Source organism: Strix aluco, chromosome 19, assembly GCF_031877795.1.
Source record: "Strix aluco isolate bStrAlu1 chromosome 19, bStrAlu1.hap1, whole genome shotgun sequence".
Taxonomy (NCBI): Eukaryota; Metazoa; Chordata; class Aves; order Strigiformes; family Strigidae; genus Strix; species Strix aluco.
Genome location: NC_133949.1, coordinates 15,541,252 through 15,559,399, shown reverse-complemented (window position 1 = coordinate 15,559,399; position 18,148 = coordinate 15,541,252). Strand labels below are relative to the sequence as shown.

Genomic DNA, 18,148 nt, shown 5'->3' with positions numbered 1-18,148 from the left:
AAATGATGCTGCTGAAATAAGCTTCCAACAAGATGAAAGAAGGGAGATCTTACAGCTGTAAAATTTTCACCACCTTAAGGGACAGGTGAAAAGGCAGAGAAAGAATCCTTCTGCATTCTAAAAATATCCACTCTCTCAGCTTATTATCCTTTGCTATTTGTGTGTTGTTTTTTACTACCTTGTCCATTCAAAAACCACTCACTTTACATCAGACCAAGGCTGAAGACAGTACAACAGCACTTCTGCTTAAATAGCTGGAGCTCAAGTGAGGGTCAAGGCCACGCTGTTTAAGGTATTCAACCTTGAAAGGCACTTATAAAAGAACTGAGCCAGCAGAGACTAGAGCTAAATTCAGCTCTTACCCTAGTTTTAAACTGCTTCAGCTCCTTTGTTTTCAGCACAGTCACATTCAGTTTCTACTATTGTAAAGAAAAGTGGGCTCACATAACCCAGCATTCGTCTAATGTCAACTGGATAACCCAAGGAGCACAAGCGGGGTCCTAAGTTAAAGCCAGCTGTACTCTTTGCTACAGGGATGTCACTTACATGATACCTTTAGCAGACCAAGTGTTCCATCAAGTGATATGGCTGTAAATAATTTACCAGCAACCGCATAACACTTGATTAAAACCTACTGAAAGAAGATCTAATTAAATTGTCTCTGAAAGAACAGATAATGATATGACAACTGTGTAAAGGGCAGATGGCAAGTAGAAGCTCATCAGAACATGAGAAAATAATTGAGAAGAAGGTACCTTTATCTGTATGAAGTTGGGGTGATCTCCACCTGTCTGATGCTGGCTGTTCTGGAGATCATGCCTTCGTTCTGCCTTTGGGCATCTGAGGTGACAGCAAGAGTACTGGCTGTCCTCATGAGTGGCACTTGGGCACCTGGAGAATAAGGACCTAATCTCTTAGGCAGACGGGTTCAGAAGTGTTTACTGCAGCTTTTAGCAATGAGCAGCAGGCAAAGTTCGGAACTGCATGAGTCGGAGAACTGGCAAGTCTTTTTTATAAAAGCTGTAGAGAGGACTGCTGGTAGCAATCAAGCCACTAATGAGTACAGTAGTCGGTAGCTAATACTATTAAACTTTGCAAGGCCATTAGTTTTAAAGCTGTGTATCTGTTGTACTGTGAAAGATATGTCTTACGGATTAAATAATAGTTGGAAAATACATTATAGGAACATAATGACCACCTTGCCACAAGTCATGTGTGTTTTAAGATAAATGCACACAGCTCACAGCAGATGTTCTCCATGTCTTTCAACATTTGAGGAAGAAAAGAGCTCTATTTCTTACTTCACAACTAAGAGACACGTACATAAACCTAACATCAGGGAGTCAAGTATAAGTCTACAGTAGCCCCAAAGTTCAAATACGTATCACCCAGATCAAAGTTTTGCTTGGAAACTAAGAACTTACTGAAGAAAATACAGACTTTTGTACTCTGTAGAATGAGGTACAATTCATAAGAAGGGCTGCTTTAACACTACTGTCTGTTTCCAGCAACATAGACCCAAAAAATATGGCATTTCTTTTCCATCAGCTGAAGGGCAACCCAGGGTAGAATCAAGGCTCACCTCTTAAACGTGCCTCTTCTTACTCTCGTGTCTAAGAGAGTTTCACTTCTTAGGTCTCTCAGCTGCCATTGAAGAGGAGTGATGTTATAATCTTAATCAATACAGATGGTAGCATGTTACAGACTATTGCAGACTGCACTACTGGTATGTCACAACACAGGCCCTAAATCCCGTTCTACAGATAGGTCAAACCTGGACAGCCAGGTAGCAGCAGACATGCTGTGGAGTTTCAGAAGGGACAAATACCCTGGCCTAGAAGCCACGCTCATTTCTGGCTGGGATAAATTGATACACACCTCCAGGTTGGGTCCCTGTCACCAGGTACAGTAAAACTGAGCTGATTTTGAGGAGCAGAATGAAGCTAGAGTAAACACAGGGATTGGGCTGAGTGCAGAAAGTTGAGTGGAAACTGCTGCAATATAAAATCCTCAATAGTTTTTAAAAAGTTAGCAATGCAGACACACAGAATAGCTCTTGCCCATATAAGCCCACACTAGAGGATGCAATACCCAAAATAAATCTTTCCTTCCTCATACAGAGTTCATGCCAACCCTCAGCCACAAATGCATATTTATAGCCTAATTTGCCAGCACCTGGAAACAGGTTTCTTTTGAGGATATATTGCTAACTGCCTTCCCCATTCCCCAACAGCAAAGGCATAAACAAAAATGGAAATGAAAGCAACATTAAAAGATATTAAAATCAAGATTTGACAGGTACCAAACCACACCATTTCTAGACAGATTGGAAGAGAGCCCATCAGGTGGACAACAGTCATTAAGGAAAGAGACTTCCAGTCAGTCACCTGGGAGTTAGCTGCTGCACACACACCTGCAATGGCAGGGGCACTGCCATCCCCAAATCACCAGAAACCAAAGAGGAAATGCTTCCTGCTTTGGGGTCAGACCCTCAGCCAAAGCAAATAGGTCCTATTTCACATGCGTCTACGCAGAATCCTTAGGTGAAAAGGATTTGAACCCTCTTGAGTGAAAGTGTGTGTCATGTCACCAGTGTGATGAGTGAAGGAGGGCTGTTCTGATACTGTTAAGCCGTTGTTCTCATTTTGCAAAAAAAACCTTCCTGTAACCCAGCAATTACCCAAGTAACTTGGAAGGCTCATGAGGACTAAGCTGTTCCTCCTGAGCAGGGACACTAACCACTGGATCAACCTGACTCTTTCTGCCCGTCTCTCACACAGCCTCAGATTTTAAGCCGTGAAAGGTCTCCCCGTTTGCAACCTCAGAAGACAACAGTGACTCCTCCACTAGGTGCAGAACTGAAGGTTCAGCCTAGCCTCTGAGCTTGTCTATCACAGTTGGGGTAAGAGAATCTGTTGCTCAGGCTTTCAAAGTAATTAAACGTGATTCTGGTGTAGCTACATGAGATCAAAGCAAAGTTACGCCATGTTACCCACACTGATCTCACAGAAGCTGCAATCTATTTGCAGTTACATCGGGATTGGGTACGTGCCAGTTTTTGTTACGGGGAAAATTGTTAGACTCTCTTACACTTCAAAAATAAACACTGCAAAACTCAACCCTCTCCTTGGTGGTTCTCACAACTGCTGCTGTGCAGGTTAACTTCTAAGTACCTTTCCCAGAATGCCTATCATTTAAGGACAGGAAGGTCGGGCACTTTAGAAAGTCTTATCCTTAGACAACTCAGCAACCATCTGCACAGCAGCATGGAAACCACACTATACTCTCCCATGAACAGAAGGCACTTTGGACTACTTCATATGCCAGCACTGCAAAAAGAGGTGGTACCAGGACTTCTTAGAAGGAAAATTCTCAAAATAATTTGTCCAAAAGAAATGAGCTTTTCTTACTGATAAATTTCAAAATCCCTCATCCATCAGGGTGGCTCTCCAATGTTCCCCATGTCCTCTGCCCGAGTTTGAGGCCAAATAAATGTCAGAGCCACAACTTCTTGCATTAAGGGGCTGAAGGCTCAGCATTTAGAACTCTAAAGAATTCTAGCAATGCAGAGCCTTGCAGTGCTTGCCGATGCTGTTCTCACACCACTGAGGCTTTGTCAGGAAAGCTGACAAAGAGCATGCTGCTAACCCACCCTGCAAAACAGTTTGAATGTGAAGACTTTATTCTTTGGAGTATAAAGGGGCCATGCCTGGTGTGGAAGAGACCTCACACCAGGCTACTCTTGTCAGGAATACAGGAAGACAGAAAAGGCTGAGCCAGCCTATTTATGGAGAGGATCCATGAGGAGCGAAAGGGAGAGGCAGGGATCAGACCATGCGTTTCCTCATGTATTTCCCCTTCCCCCCTGCAGATCAAGCCAGAACTGTGCAAAACTGCCGAGTCAGGCTATGGCTGTGGGGCCTCGGAGAGGCTGTCCGCAACGCTTGAGCCGGAGGACAAAGCCTTGCGATAAGGCAAAAAGCTGAGCAGCTGGAAAGACACTGCAGGGTAGAGACAGTCAAGGGACACAACACACCCACTGCACTGGGCACAAGCAGGATTCACTGGGCTGAAAGTACATAGTGGAGCCCTGCCCAGGAAAGATTACCAAACAGAAGCATTTTGCACTAAGAGAACTGAAAAGAGGATGCAGATTAAGCCTAGCAGAAGGATTTAGCTAGTCCTAGCTAACTCAGCACAATAAAGAAGGCCAGAATCGAGCATGGGTGCTTCTGTGAGCTCCCCAGCAGCCTGCTCAAAGCTCTTCTGACCCACAGCAGTAGTCGCTAACAACGAGAAAGATGCCCTGAAACGTGCCTCGGGCAGTTAGGAGGCCTCTGTTGCCACAGAGTTCACTTGCAGAGTTCAGTGAGGGGCTAAGAAAAACTGGTCTCTGGAGCTAGACAGGTAACAGGCATTTCACATCCCTTCTCTTCCCAAAGATCTCTACACCTGCAGTGTGTTAACCCTGAACTGTCTGGGCAGGAGCACTGGCAACAGAGCATGTTTCAGAGCTCCTGCTGCTCAACTCCTGCAGGACCAGGCACACTGTCACAGAGACACCCGAGCCACCAGCACTGGTTGATGCTTCCTCTCCTCAGTCTTCCTCGCCTCCCATTCCAAATGGCTCCTAGTTGCTTCACTGGATCACAAAGTTGACTACCACAGCAACGATCAAAGTGATATCTGTACGTGGCTTTAAGAAGGAATATCTTGTAGTGCCAGGTCTGCATTCTCTTCCCTGCACCTCCACGAAAAACTGGGTGCCTCAAATCCAGATGTTAAGTCTCTCTCAACTCACCCTTCTTGGCACAATAGTCCAGAAGGACACTGAAAAATCTGTCAGTAAAATGCTACAGGCAGGATCTGCCCCTTCATTAAGGAACACAGCAAAGGCAGCTCAACTACAGAGAGGAGCTGCAAGGAGCACTCCAACACCCCCATGGACTTCGGCTGAGAGCAGTGCTGCATCGCCACTGCACTGCTGCTGACAGAGTACTCGTTTCTCACCCAAATCAAGGGATAGACGCTACTACTTTCATTTTGAAACCTTAAGTTGCAAGCTGTCCATTAACTTCAAAGCTCTTCGCATCAGACCACAAACTAGTTATTCTTGGCAACTAAGGCAATTTGAATAACACAGTAGAAAAAAAGTAAGGAAAGAACACATCAGTGGAACTGGAGCATGCCTTGGCAGCAGAATGGTGTTGTAGATTTAGTTTCCATAAGAATCAAAAACTAAATCTTAGTGTCACCCTAGCAGAAGTATTCAGCTAGCTCTTGCTAAGTTAGCTACGCCTCCAGTTATAGAGTGGCAGATGACAACTGATAAGGCCCATTTAGTTAGATGCAAATAGGTAATTACTGCTACAGAGGTGTGTTTAACATCATTATAAAAAACATCTTCCCCAAAAGTAGGATTTTATTTCCTACAAATGTGGTCTCAGCACAAATCCAGCCAGTGTTTCAGTGCAGTAGCTAGAGTCCTGAGCTTAAAGCAGGTCTCTTTTGTCCCTCCAAACCTTAATTTCCAGACTCCACTCAAGTCACTAGCCATGACTACAAATGGCCCAGGAATTTAGGGCACACCGAGAGGCGTCCCCCAGGAACTCTGTCTCATTATACCCATATGAAATCCACCAATACAACAGTGCTTAAATCAGGCCTGTAGCAGTCAGCCAGCGGTTGTACAAATACTACACTTGACCCACAAAGCAAGACCAAACCAGTTTTAACACACATAATATCCTGGCTTAATACAAATGGGGTTGACAAGCCCTTTGCAATCTATTCTAGGGTTTCTCCCAGCTTAGTTGTGTGAGCAAATGCTAGGTCTTTGGTGTTTGAGCTCACCTTACTTCAACACCGTCACCTTCTTCCTCTTCCAAAGCATTTACAGACACCCTTGTGTTTCAAAGGAAAGGGGGGGGGAGAAACTTTTCTTTACTTTTCTTTTTCCAAAGGGAAGAGAATGAAGGCCTATGCAAATCTCCCCAAATGGATCGGTCTCCTGATAACAATACCTGTGTATTTTAGTCAGTTGTTTCCTTAAAACAAAGGAGAACAGACAAGGGCATAGCTTCTAGAATTCACTAAAATGAGGGGGAAGATATACTGCATCTGATCTGCACTTAGTGAGTTTGATACTTGCTGGTCTGAGGCACTCAGAACTGTCTGTAGAAATTGTGGGAGAGTTAAAGTTAGAAGCCTTCATAAGAAATGTTTTACTTTGTGGAAAGTTTCAGTTTTGGTCAGAGAGACAAGAGGCCCGTAAAACGAAACGTTTTGCTTGGCACATGAAGAACAGTTTTTAAGAGGGAAACGTCTAAAACAGTCAGGAAGCTTTAAACAACAAAATCTTACTACTTCTTATTTCAATGGAGCTATGCAACTGTATCCTCAAACAGGATTTAGTCCTCTAGCTTACTCTAAAGGTAAAAGCACTGCTGCAGACAGTGAAAATTGTTACTAGAAAATTCTCCATGCTTTAAGGATGGGTAGGGAAACAGGTGTGAAGAGGTTCTCCTCAAGCGCTACCGGCAGCCTAAGGGGCACTGACACACATCTTCCAGTAACTGTACTCACTGACACGTCCATTTACCTCCCCTATCTAATATCTTTTAGCGGTGATGCCCGGTTGAACTTCTCAATCTGAAAAACATATTAATTATTTCTTCTTTCCAGTTTATTCAGCATCATTAATAACTAAAAATAAAACCTCACACTGAAATCTGCAAGCCTCAACAATAGCCCACACACACAGAGCAGCAACGAGAAGCTCAAGACTTCCTTTCTAAATTTAGATTGCTTCAAACAGAAGTGAAAGTTCTTTGATAAATCAACAAACCCATGTTTTAGAAGCACATAAGGAGAATAGAACTGGGCAGGAAAGTGCTTGCCTGCCCTGTTAAACTTACTTACAAAAGGCTTCTGAAGATTTTCAGGGACACAGACCAGAGGCTCCTGGCTGCATTCTGAAAACTGTGGCCAATTACCTGTTTTGGCAGCGTCGGGTCAGACCAGCTCAGAGCCTGGATCTGCTGCATCCCAGCAAGATTCCTCAGTGTCACGTTAATTACTGCTCTAAAGTGGATGTCACAGCTTCTGCTATTAGAGCTCGTCCATTTGGGATAGCTAATAATCATCGTATTGGAGGCACTCTGTAGCCCCTGATCAAAGCACGATTCCTTATTCTACTGATTAAGTGTCCTGTGATTGTCCTCTGCTTCCCCAAGATGCACACAGTACAGACTAGATTTGCTCTCTAGGCAGAAAAGGAATGACAGAGACCTGGCCTCTCTTCACTTTAGAATACACTCCTGAGAAAAAAAGACAGCTATATTTTAACTTTAAAGCCAAATTTAAAAGTACCAAAAGGAAGATGGAGGCCCTGGGTCCAATTTTGCCGGCAGAACCCTGAAAGCAGACAGGGAATGGCTAACGGGCACGAAGCAGCTTCATTGCAACTGTTCTCTGAGTTGTACCAGCCAATATCCAGAGAGGTTCTGGTGATATTTGTAAGTCCATTTACACCGACATTAAAGGACTAACTACTGTTCAACTACCTTCTGGACAGTGACTGCCCTAACTTAAGCCAAGTGAGCATTTCCCTGTAGACACCTGCAAACACAGCGTAGCCCCAGTGGAGAGTCCAAGCAGACTTGGAATTAGTCCTTTAAAACAGAACATCAAGATAGATTCTCCCTACTGAAATTTAGAACTAGCATATCCTGGTAAGTGGCTTGTTGTGCACTGTGATGGGCCAGGGCATCCTTTATCTCTGCCTAAGGGGAGGGTTCAGAAGGCGACACACTCACAGAAAAAAAAAATCATGGCAATGACAAGGAGAGACCAATCTTAGATAGGGGATGCCATGGACCTGCAGTGGGGTTCAGCCCCAGCCCTGACACTGTCCCACCAACCACCTCCCTGAGGATAGCCAGAAGAAACACAGGAGACTCCTTGTTTTCTCCTTTTAGGAAAATCACACAAAAAAAACCCCAAAAAACACCGCAACAGGAAGCTGTCTCTTTTTTTTCTTCTCATTCATTAAAGCATGGAAAGTGTACTTGAGTCACAGCCAGCTAAGCACACGTGCTGCATGCACCGTTACACCCCTTCCCCGAATCACTTCTGGTTGACCAAAAGCGTTGCTAGTCAAGCTACAAAATTCATAGCCCATATTCAGGTGGGGAGAGGTCTCTTGAAAAGCTGGCTACTTTTACCTGCCATTGTGGCTTTACTTTGTAGGAAACAAATAATTTTAGGTATTTTGAACGATATACTGTATAACACCTGAAAAGGCTCAAACAGAGCCAAAGCAAGTAAATATCCTGGCGTTGAGTTCTGTTTTAGTCTTTTCCACACTAACACCTTTCTGCTATCACATGCTTTGCCCACTATGCTGAACATGACAATCCCTTTGCTAGGCTAAACTTGCATACTTCTGCAGCCAGCTGCAAGCTATTTCCACCTAGGATCTCTTCCCTAGCTTCCCCCCCCCCCCCCCCTTTCTTTTAAAAAACAACCAACCAACACCACTCACTTCTTGGAAGCAAAGCCACTAGCCAGCTCCTCATCTCGTGTGCACTTGCATAACCACATCGATTTCAACAGCAATTTAAAGCATCGCTGTATGGGTCATGTTGCCAGTTGAACAGTCTGGAGCTCAGGTGTGTAAGTCCAATGAGATTTGCATCTTCCATCTACCTACGGCCCCAACAGCTCAGGCGTAAGAGCCATGTGCTGCGCTTAGAGAAAGATGAACAAAAGACATCTATTATCAGCCTGGGCTGCGATACACACATGACCAGAGGGATTAGGGGCTAAGATAAGGTTTGAATTTCCACCTTCGGAATGCTCCAGGGTTCAGTTTAAACAGCTCATGCAAAAAGCAGGTTTACAACATAGACAGTGAGCTCAGCTGTATAACCGGCGACTGTCGCCTAGCACAGGTTCAAGTGAATGCTACAGCTGCACCAGTGACTACTTCGTGTTCCTCTGAGTGCGTACAGTGGGAGTACAGCTTGGCTGGGACGTGCCTCTGGGATCTGTAGGTGGCACAGGAGCTCTGTGCAGCTCCAGCTTAAGGCAAAAGACATATCTGACCACCTGCATACTTTGGTGGCTCTCTGTTGTCCTCCCCCCTTATCAGCAATACAGGGTTTCTCTAGTTTAACTTGGGACAGATCCTGTCCTAGATTCTGGGGGCACTGACTACAACCCACCACCTGCCCTTACCCAAGCTACGCCAGTAAGGAATAGCTGAGCCAAGCCAGATTGCCAAACTGCTTCTTAGTCACGTTGAGCTAGTCTGTGACGAGGTTCAGACTCCCACCAAGAAGCAGGAGTGCCCACGACACTTGGATGCACAACTGCTCACAAGTTAGGTCTTGGAAGAACTACCTGTTTATTTCAGAACAGGTGTGTTTCAAGATTCAGAGAGCCTCTGTTGCCCTGATTTGCCAGCCGTGGCAACACTGTGTTGCTGGTAGCATCGACTGTGTGGGATTACTCCCTGGGAGTGAGAAACGAGCAGGGAAGCAAATCTCTAAGAGATGTCTGAGTCAGTATCTCTGGGTGGTGTCATCTAGACATCATTCTGCGCCTTTCGTGACAGCAGTAATCTAGCCAATGCCTTCTCCAATCCCTGAAACAGTGAGAGAAAGCCAGGCTTGTTTTCATTACAATTTTCTTTTGGTAAAAAAAAGAATAAAATTCCCTATGGGCTGAAAATAAGGATAAAAAAAAAATCTTAGCCTTAAAGGCAAGGTGAGACTTTAGCCCTCAAGCATCTGAAAGATTACATGGTCTATGTTGGAAATATCATTTTAAGCATAACTATTTCCTAAATAATTTGGTGTGTCACATGACTTCTTTTGTTAAGTATGCCTATTTATGAACAAAAATAGGTGATAAATTTGTGTACCACCATGCTGACTCATAGCTGTAAATCTGTCACTAGTATGCAGCTGTAACACTAACTGGGGTTTTCCTTGTGTAAAACACAGTTACTAACAGCTAGCATTTGAACTGGAGCAGCAGAGCAAGTTCTGCTCAGGTAGTATTTCTGCAGGCTTGGTTACATCCATGAGTTTAGCTAGATACAGCTGAGGTTCAAGTCGGGCTACTTCCCTGATGAGATCAATTCTGAACATGCAATAAACATTGTATCGTACACAGAGGCTGCGGCTTGTCTGACACGACAGACTGGGGGTTCCTGCCAGTGTGCCTGGGCACGTAGGTACGTACAGTGGTCTGGACTCCAGGCTCTGCTGAACTTCTTTACTGGAGCTCAGTTGCTGAAAAGGGTCTTCAAGCTGACTCTGCATGAAGATGAGCAGGAAGAATTCTGTTTTAACATAATCTAGTGACCACACAAGCAGCCTCAGAGACACAAAGGCAGCACAAAGCCTTACTCTGATACTTCCTTTCTTGCTTCCCATTCAGTGCAGTGTAGAATCCAACCTAAGGCGAGCAGTACAAACAGACCTTGACAGAAAAGTGAAGAGAGTCCCTTGTCATATTGTGATGATAACCTACTCATCAGAGCTTGTCCTGGAAATGCCAGGTAAGTTAAAACACTGTTGCTGAATTTTTGTGTCAACACTTACACAACATCAGTGGTAGGAGATGAGCTAAATTCCATTATGATGTGCAAATTCTGATCATATACAGAGACACACTGTCATAAAGAAATGATGTTGAGACTTAATAATGCATGGTTCTCCCTCCTTCCAAGTCAAACAGCACCTCTGTTGAAGCCTATCTTAAACAAGTGCACAAATTTAAGAAAAAAGAGAGAGTCCTACAAAAAACAAGACACCTTTAAGAAAACCTTTAAGAAAAACAAATGTGTTGCATATATGCAAAAAGTAAGATGAAGTAAGAGACTTTCTTCTTCTCTTACATAAGACCTGCTGGAAAAGGAAGTCTTTTCAGCTGAACAAGGCTCTCAAACATGTGGCTACAGGTTGCAGTTTGGCCTGAAAAATTCACTACTCCCACTACTTCCAATGTACAAACACACAGTCTTCCTTTCTTTATGCATACCACATGCCCAACTTCCAGTCTGCAAGTTTGGACAATTATAACTCCTCTTCCTCCCCTCTCATGCCTCCCCCATTTTCAAAGCATTTGTTTCTGCTTAGAGACTGCCTGGTAAGAGATAAGCCTTTTCTAGCCAAATTGCCCAATGAATCGAGATAATGCCAAAGCAAGTTCAAACGTATTTAATCCACAGGTACCATTCAGCCAATACGAAAGACTGATTTGTGGGGTAGTAGAGTTGCTGATTTATGACACAGCAAAGCTGCGTCAGGCTTTCTGATCTGGTGTTGTATTTTCTGGAGGTGCTCAACAGAAGACATTCCTGGGGGAGAAGTCAAAGTGATCTTTGCACATGGGGCCAAGACTGTCTCTATCACACAGTCCAGCCAAAGAGCAACAAGGACAGTTTTTCTTAAAGAGCAGGCAGATGTTAGCAATGTGTGCTCCCGCCCCACCCTGACACTCCCACCATAACCAGTTTGGAGGCAGCTTCCATGCCAGAACCAGTGCAGTTAGCTCTTATGAGGTAACAACCAAGGTACAAAGAAAATACATCTGCAATCTAAAGACACTCCAGGTCTCAGTTCCGCCTGGTCCTGCCTCGTCTTTTCTGCAGTTAAAAGTGGCAGGGGTGAAAAAAAAAAAAAAAAGTGTCCTACTTAGGGTGGTAATTCCCACATTTTACCAAACCAGCTATATGCTGTTTTCAGCAGAAGAGATTGAGAAACCATGGGAACCTTCCCTGCAGCCAGCATGTAGGACTGTATTCTCCTCACCTCCAACAGACTGGCTTGAGCTGCAGTGTTAGAAGTTTCATGTGCTTCACTACAGATGTCAAGTCTAGTCCCACTATCAGCTTCCTAGCCAGAGAAATTAGTCCAGAAAGATAATGCTTCCACAGAGAAATACAGCTAAAAATAATATGCTTCTAACTTTGCAAAAACAATTTAAGAGTCAAGCAAAGGATTAGTGTAGGGACAGAGTTAGACTGACAGAGTTGTTTCTTTCCAAGGATGCTTGGAGCATCATTGGACGTTCACCACATGGCAAAACATTTTTTGCTCTCTTATATACGAGTTAAAATTACCATTATTTTCCATTTCAGCTTCAGTAGTTGACTTGAGAAGTGAGTAAACCTGCTAGGACAGAACTGAAAGCAAGCCATATACCAAAGCGTTGGGTAACAAGAAAAACACTCAAGCACTTATTTGGCAGAACACACAAAACTTTTCAAAAAATACAAGACCTTGTGAGAGAACCTACTCTGCTAATAACCAAACTAACACAATTGACTTTCCACTACAGGGAAACTCCCTGCCCTTCTAAGAAATGGCCTTCCTACATGTGAAACAGGGTCAGCTCAGCTCACGTAACACATCTACACTCTGCACATTATTTGCAGGCAATTCCCACAGCCCCTTCTCTCCTTTTTACAGAAAATTCTCCCCGCAGTCTTCCGAGCTACCATGAGTGCTTACCTTTACCTGTCAAGGTCCCAGTTTGAAATCCTTATCTACCATGTGCCTTATTTTGAGAAGACCTTATACACAAGAGGAATGAGGAAGGATTTAAAGCATTTCAGTAAATTGGGAGGGACATGCCCTCAAATACCTTTAGTAGGTTGATGTTCTCTCCTTTGAAACACACACATCATGAATCACGTGGTATACGTGACCGCTATCTAGGCTGTGAACAGGCACAGAGGAAAGCGGTGCCGAAAGGACCAAGCTAATACGTCTAGTGTAAAAAGTAACACAAGCATTTAGATCAATTTGCACTGGTGTTTTAGGCTACTGATTCCATTCACATTACAACCACTTTCAGAACTTCAGGGCTGTGCTAACCTTGGGATCAGAAGTGGCAATGAGCACTCCCCTCTGCCTGACCTGGGCTGGTATCAGGTTCAGGCAGCTGCGTCCACCTGACAGCGTTCACCCCCATGCACGGGTGGTCTGAATGTCCACAGTTCACTGAGAGAGAAGATTATGTCCAGGAGATATCCCTTCGCCTGTTCAGTTCACAGTTTTGACACCAAAACTAGACATTACAGAACTTTCAGAGATGTATGAGCTATATATAAATCATATTATGGAACTTTCCCTGACTTTTGGTCCCTTTGAATAAAAACAAAAAGTGAAATCCATAAACTGATTTTTGACTTACTATATTGGACTGTCTTCAAATCACACACGTGAAGCCTCACTTTTGGCCTCAGGAGCTACTTCTTCAGCTTCCAGAGTGAAGTGCCCTCCCTTCCCAAACTAGTACTTCCTGCTTCCAGTTTGCTGCTTTTATCTATCACATGTTTTATCGTTTCCTTGTGGCTTTGCTACAGAGTTTACCTGTTATACCGATGCAGCTAAGTTTTCTAATTATTCTTCCATGAAGTTTCTGCACAAGAACAGTAGATTCAAATCCAAAGTACAGATGAAGCTTGCAGCGATCACACCACCAGCAGCCACTAATCACCATCCACAGAGCCATCTGGCAACTTGTCAAGGCCACCCCGAGAACCACCACAGGCTCTGGAGACCCCTGAGCTCCCAGCTTCTGGTTAAACTACTGACTCTTGAGGAGTTGCCTAGAGCCTGCCCAGAGCTGCGCAGCTCAAACCATCAGCAACACCAGCTCTCTGCGGTATTGGAGCACCTGTCTCCTCTGATACGACCGATAGCAAACACGTATGACCACACACGTGTTTGACGCGTTAACCCAGGCACAATAATTACACAGCGCAATGCCACCTGGTACTCGAGACAGCGCTGCAGCCCACCGCCCTCCGCTGCGCCGCGGGAAATGACAACTTAGGGAAGTAAACACAGACCCTCATCTCCAACAGCCCGGGTCTCTGCTCTGCGTCTGTAGACAAACCCACTGCAGGCTGGCGCAGACAGTTAAGCGCAAGACTCGGAATATGCTTGACAACATGTATTTCGGTACAGGCAACCAAACAGAGCAAAGGGTACGGAGTCCAGGTCCATGTCCATAGCTTCACTTGTTGGCAGCGATCCAGTACTCAGTTGAATTCCCAGAGAAATCATATACTGGACCGTGCAAAGAGAATTTTTTCAGCTAAGACTTTTTCTGATCATAAATGTTATGATCATCAGCAAATGTGGCACCCATTTGTTTAAGCAGATAAATGTTTAAGAGGAATGCGTGCACACACTCACCTATCACTAGAAACAGCTTTTGTTCCTTTAAGAAGAACCTGAAGATGACAGCAGGCCTTTATCCTTTGTGAATAAAGGTTTCCTTTTAGAACAGGTCCCCAGCAAAATACTGATGATCATTTTCCGAAATGATGCTGATTGACATTGTTTGAGCATTAAAAAGGCCATCAGTAGGGTTGTCAAAAGCCTACACAAATATTGTTTTAAAAAGAATAGCCTTTTGAATGCTATTTGGAGGTGGCAGGAGGAAAAAGAGTGCTATAAATTAAAAAAAAAAAAAAAGACCCACAAAACAAAACAAACAAATAACCCACAAAAAAGGCACAGGAAGAAAAAAAAAAAAAAAGATAGATTTCCAAGAGGTTGTGCCAAAAGCTACCTACCACCTATTGTTTCACAATTTTTTCCCAACCTTCATTTCTCATGTGATGGATTTTGCAGCATATATGTTTGTTACAGTCACACTGTTGCAATGATCTTTCTTCCTAGAGGCCCAATGCTCTACCTCCACAGCCTCCAGTATCAAGACTGGAGAAAAGGACCATCAGCCTTTACATGAAACTTCTATCAAAGAAGGGGGCAGGGGGGGGATTGTTTATTCTGCTTAGAGCAACACTACCTGCACACAAGGTAAAACGAAATGTTATTTAAGTATGTAAAGGTCAAACGAAGGAAAAATAAATCTACATTCCCTTTCTGAATACTTATGCAGACTCGTATACAGATTCAGCCCTTCTTTGAAAGCATCACAACAGCATGTTTTACACATAAAGAGTTTCATATAATCTTTCTATATGGCAAAACATCTCTCCAACCCGGCCCATGATGCTGTTTGTCAGCCACACCAACGGAGTGAAAATGAGCATCAGATTAGATCAGTGAAACCGAGCCAGGGACAGAGCCAGGCCTGGAGTGGAGGGCAGGAACCATCAAACACCAAAGACCTGAGGGAAAGCGCGAGTCCACCCAGCTTCCCAGGACAGGGCGAGGAGGTGACCCAGCTTCTGCCTGGGAGCCCTCAAGTCACCTCCGGTCCCCACCTCCCATCGCACCCACCTTCCCAGGGACACCAGGAGCCCAGCTACAGGCCCCGGGGCGGCGGAGCAGGGACACGCAGCTCCCACGGACACGCCTGGCAGTCCGGGGAGCCCCACGGCCGCCCCACGGGCCTGCCCAGCGGCTCCCCCGCACCTGTCCTCCCCCGCCCGCTCCCCGGGACGCCCTTCCACCGGCGGAAGGCTGAGGGGGGCCGGGCCACGGCCAGCCTGGCCCCACAGCCGGGCCGCGGAGAGGACCGACCCTCCGCTGACAGGGCTGCAGCGGGGCTGGGGGGGGGGGGGGCCTATGTACACCCCGGGGGGAGAGGGGAAGGCGGGCAGGGGAGCCTCACGGCCCAAGCACCAGTACGGAGGGGAAAAGGCGCCAGGGGAGGGGGCAGGCCCCGGCGAGGGGCAGGCCTCGGCCCCCGGCTGCGAGGAAGAGACGGCCGGGGGGGCGGTAGCGGGGCTCCCCCTCCGGTCCCCCCGCGGCTGCCGAGCCCCGTACCTCCAGGGTGCGGATCTCCTGCTGGGTGAGGTCGTTGGACGCAGCGCACTTGGTGCGGAGCCCGCGCAGGTTGGAGAGAGAGATGTCGATGAGGTCCTGCAGCAGCCCGCACTGCTGCAGCGTGCTCCGCACGGCCGGCAAGCCCCGCGCCGCCGCGCCCGCCCGCAGCCCCCCGCCGCCCGCCGCCGCCTCGCCACCGCTCCGCTCCTTCCTCTCCAGCATGCCGGCGGCTCGCAGGGCAGCCGCTCTATCCATGCCTCGGCATCAGGGAGGCCGGGGAGGAGAGGCGGCGGCGGCGGCGGCGGGGGGAGCAACAGCAGGGAGGGAGGGCGGGCAGCCGGCGGTTCGCTCCGCCTCGCCGCGCCTCGCCTCTCCTCCCCGGGCAATTACCGCGCATTTACATGCACGACTGGGAGGCAGCGCGGGTGCGGCCCGTCCGCGCAGGCGGCGGCTGCTCCGCCCCGCCGCCTCAGCCTCTCAGCTCCCGCCTCAGCTTCTCAACGCCCGCCTCAAGCCTCTCAGCGCCCGCCTCAGCCCCTCAGCGCCCGCCTCAAGCCTCTCACCGCCTCCCTCAGCTCCCGCCTCAGCGCCCGCCTCAGCCCCTCAGCGCCCGCCTCAGCCCTTCAGCGCCCGCCTCAAGCCTCTCACCGCCTCCCTCAGCTCCCGCCTCAGCGCCCGCCTCAGCCCCTCTGCGCCCACCTCAGCCCTTCAGCCCCTCACCGCGTGCCTCACAGCGCCCGCATCGGCCTCTCACCACCCGCCTCAGCCCCTCAGTGCCCGCCCGCCTCAATATCCCCTCCTGCCGCCTCAGCACCTCCCTCAGCCTCTCACCGCCCGCCTCAGCCGCTCACCGCCCTCTCAGCCCGCCTCACTTCCCACAGGTATGGCGGGACTTGCAGCTCGGTCTAGAGGAGTCCGCGGCGCCGGTTCACTGAAGGAGAAGGGGTGAGGGGCAGTGCTGGGCCCACCCGGAGGTGCGAGGGCCCGGCTGGCCTGGGGAAGCCTCTCGCTGTGGGCGCGGGGTCCAGCCAGGCCCCTCACAGCTCTTGGTGCTGGAGGGAGCGCGGTGCTCGGCGGGATGAGCCCGTCTGTGTGTCAGCAGATGCTAAATGCCACAAGGACCTGAAGGTCCGGAGGTTAAAAACATCATCAAAATGGCGTTGTGTGTGCTCAGCGCCGTCCCACAGCAGCCCCTTGCGCGATTCCGGAGGGGGGGGGTCTGCTGCGGCCGTGGCACTGACAGAGCCATGGGGGCTGGGGGCTGTGGTGTGGCATGAGCGGTTGTGGCCCTGGTGACATCTGTGCCATTATACCAGCACAAACCAAGTGCTGGCTATAAACAAGTCACTTGCTAAGGCCATAGAGAGTTTTCCTAAAATAGCCTTTCCTAAATGTTCTATAAATCGATCAGGTACATGTTCTATTTGACATAAACGTTTACTTAGTAAAGAATAAGTGCAGGTCTAGTACATGAAGTGGCCATTATTATAAACATCTTTTAGTGAATATAAACACTTGAGTGCAATAGTTGTGTGGGTTCGTTCGTGTCATGAGTAGGAAAGAACTGTATTATGGCCTCGTGGAACCACGGTGGTTTCAGCTTTCACAATGGTAACTCTAGAAAAATGGTGCAGGGAACTGCATTACAGATGCATTTGGTTGCATATCCTACATGTCTGACAGACTCGCACAGAACTGAGATGTCAGTGCAGGAATCGTGCATCTCCCAGTTATTAGAAGAATTAGGACTGTTCATCTGACGTGAGGGATCCAGAAAGGCAAGTTAGTTGCATCCTGCTGACAGAAGAAGACAGCCTCCTTAATTTGGGCAAGATTGACACCAGGATTTAAAAGCTAAAATGACATCTGAGCCACATGTGGCAATATAGAAGAGAGTTTTATGCAAAAAAATAAAAGGGGGGAAACAATATGAATATAGGACATGAGGCAGTGGAGCAGGGCACATCAGCTGACACCGAGCTGTTTTTCTCATGGTTAGATGGATACTGGTATCCACATTAGTTTGTGTGCGTTTGCATCAAGTAGTGTGGCATATGCTGTTTAGTAATTTTCTCAAGAATGTGGGTCAGGTTAAGTATTTGATTTCATTGTCATTATTCACAAGCTGTAAATTTCATACGCACTAAGGGCTTTGCTGGATTAGGGTTTAATTAGTTTGCCATCTGATGAGTCCTGTGGTTTTGGGAAAGTACCTTATTTTGCTTATTACCTCCGTATTTCTGACCTTGTGAAAAAAGTCTTCAGCTACCCCCTCTCAGGAGCACTGAAAGTTTAGCAGTGGAAGTTTTAGTTTGTAGAACTCTGACAGACTGACACCTCAAATACAGGTGACCGTGGAACTGGGAGATATTATTAACAGG

The 18,148-nt window shown here is 46.9% G+C and overlaps 1 protein-coding gene across 1 annotated transcript in view; it reads right to left on the bottom strand.

Annotated features, from left to right (window-relative positions):
* Positions 1–16,108, bottom strand: part of KSR1 (kinase suppressor of ras 1) — a 72,251-nt gene extending 56,143 nt beyond the window's left edge. The window contains exon 1 of the mRNA XM_074844797.1: positions 15,768–16,108. Coding sequence (XP_074700898.1) covers positions 15,768–16,022 — 255 coding nt within the window. The 5' untranslated portion in view covers positions 16,023–16,108. The remainder of the gene's footprint in view (positions 1–15,767) is intronic.
* Positions 16,109–18,148: the final 2,040 nt, after the last annotated feature.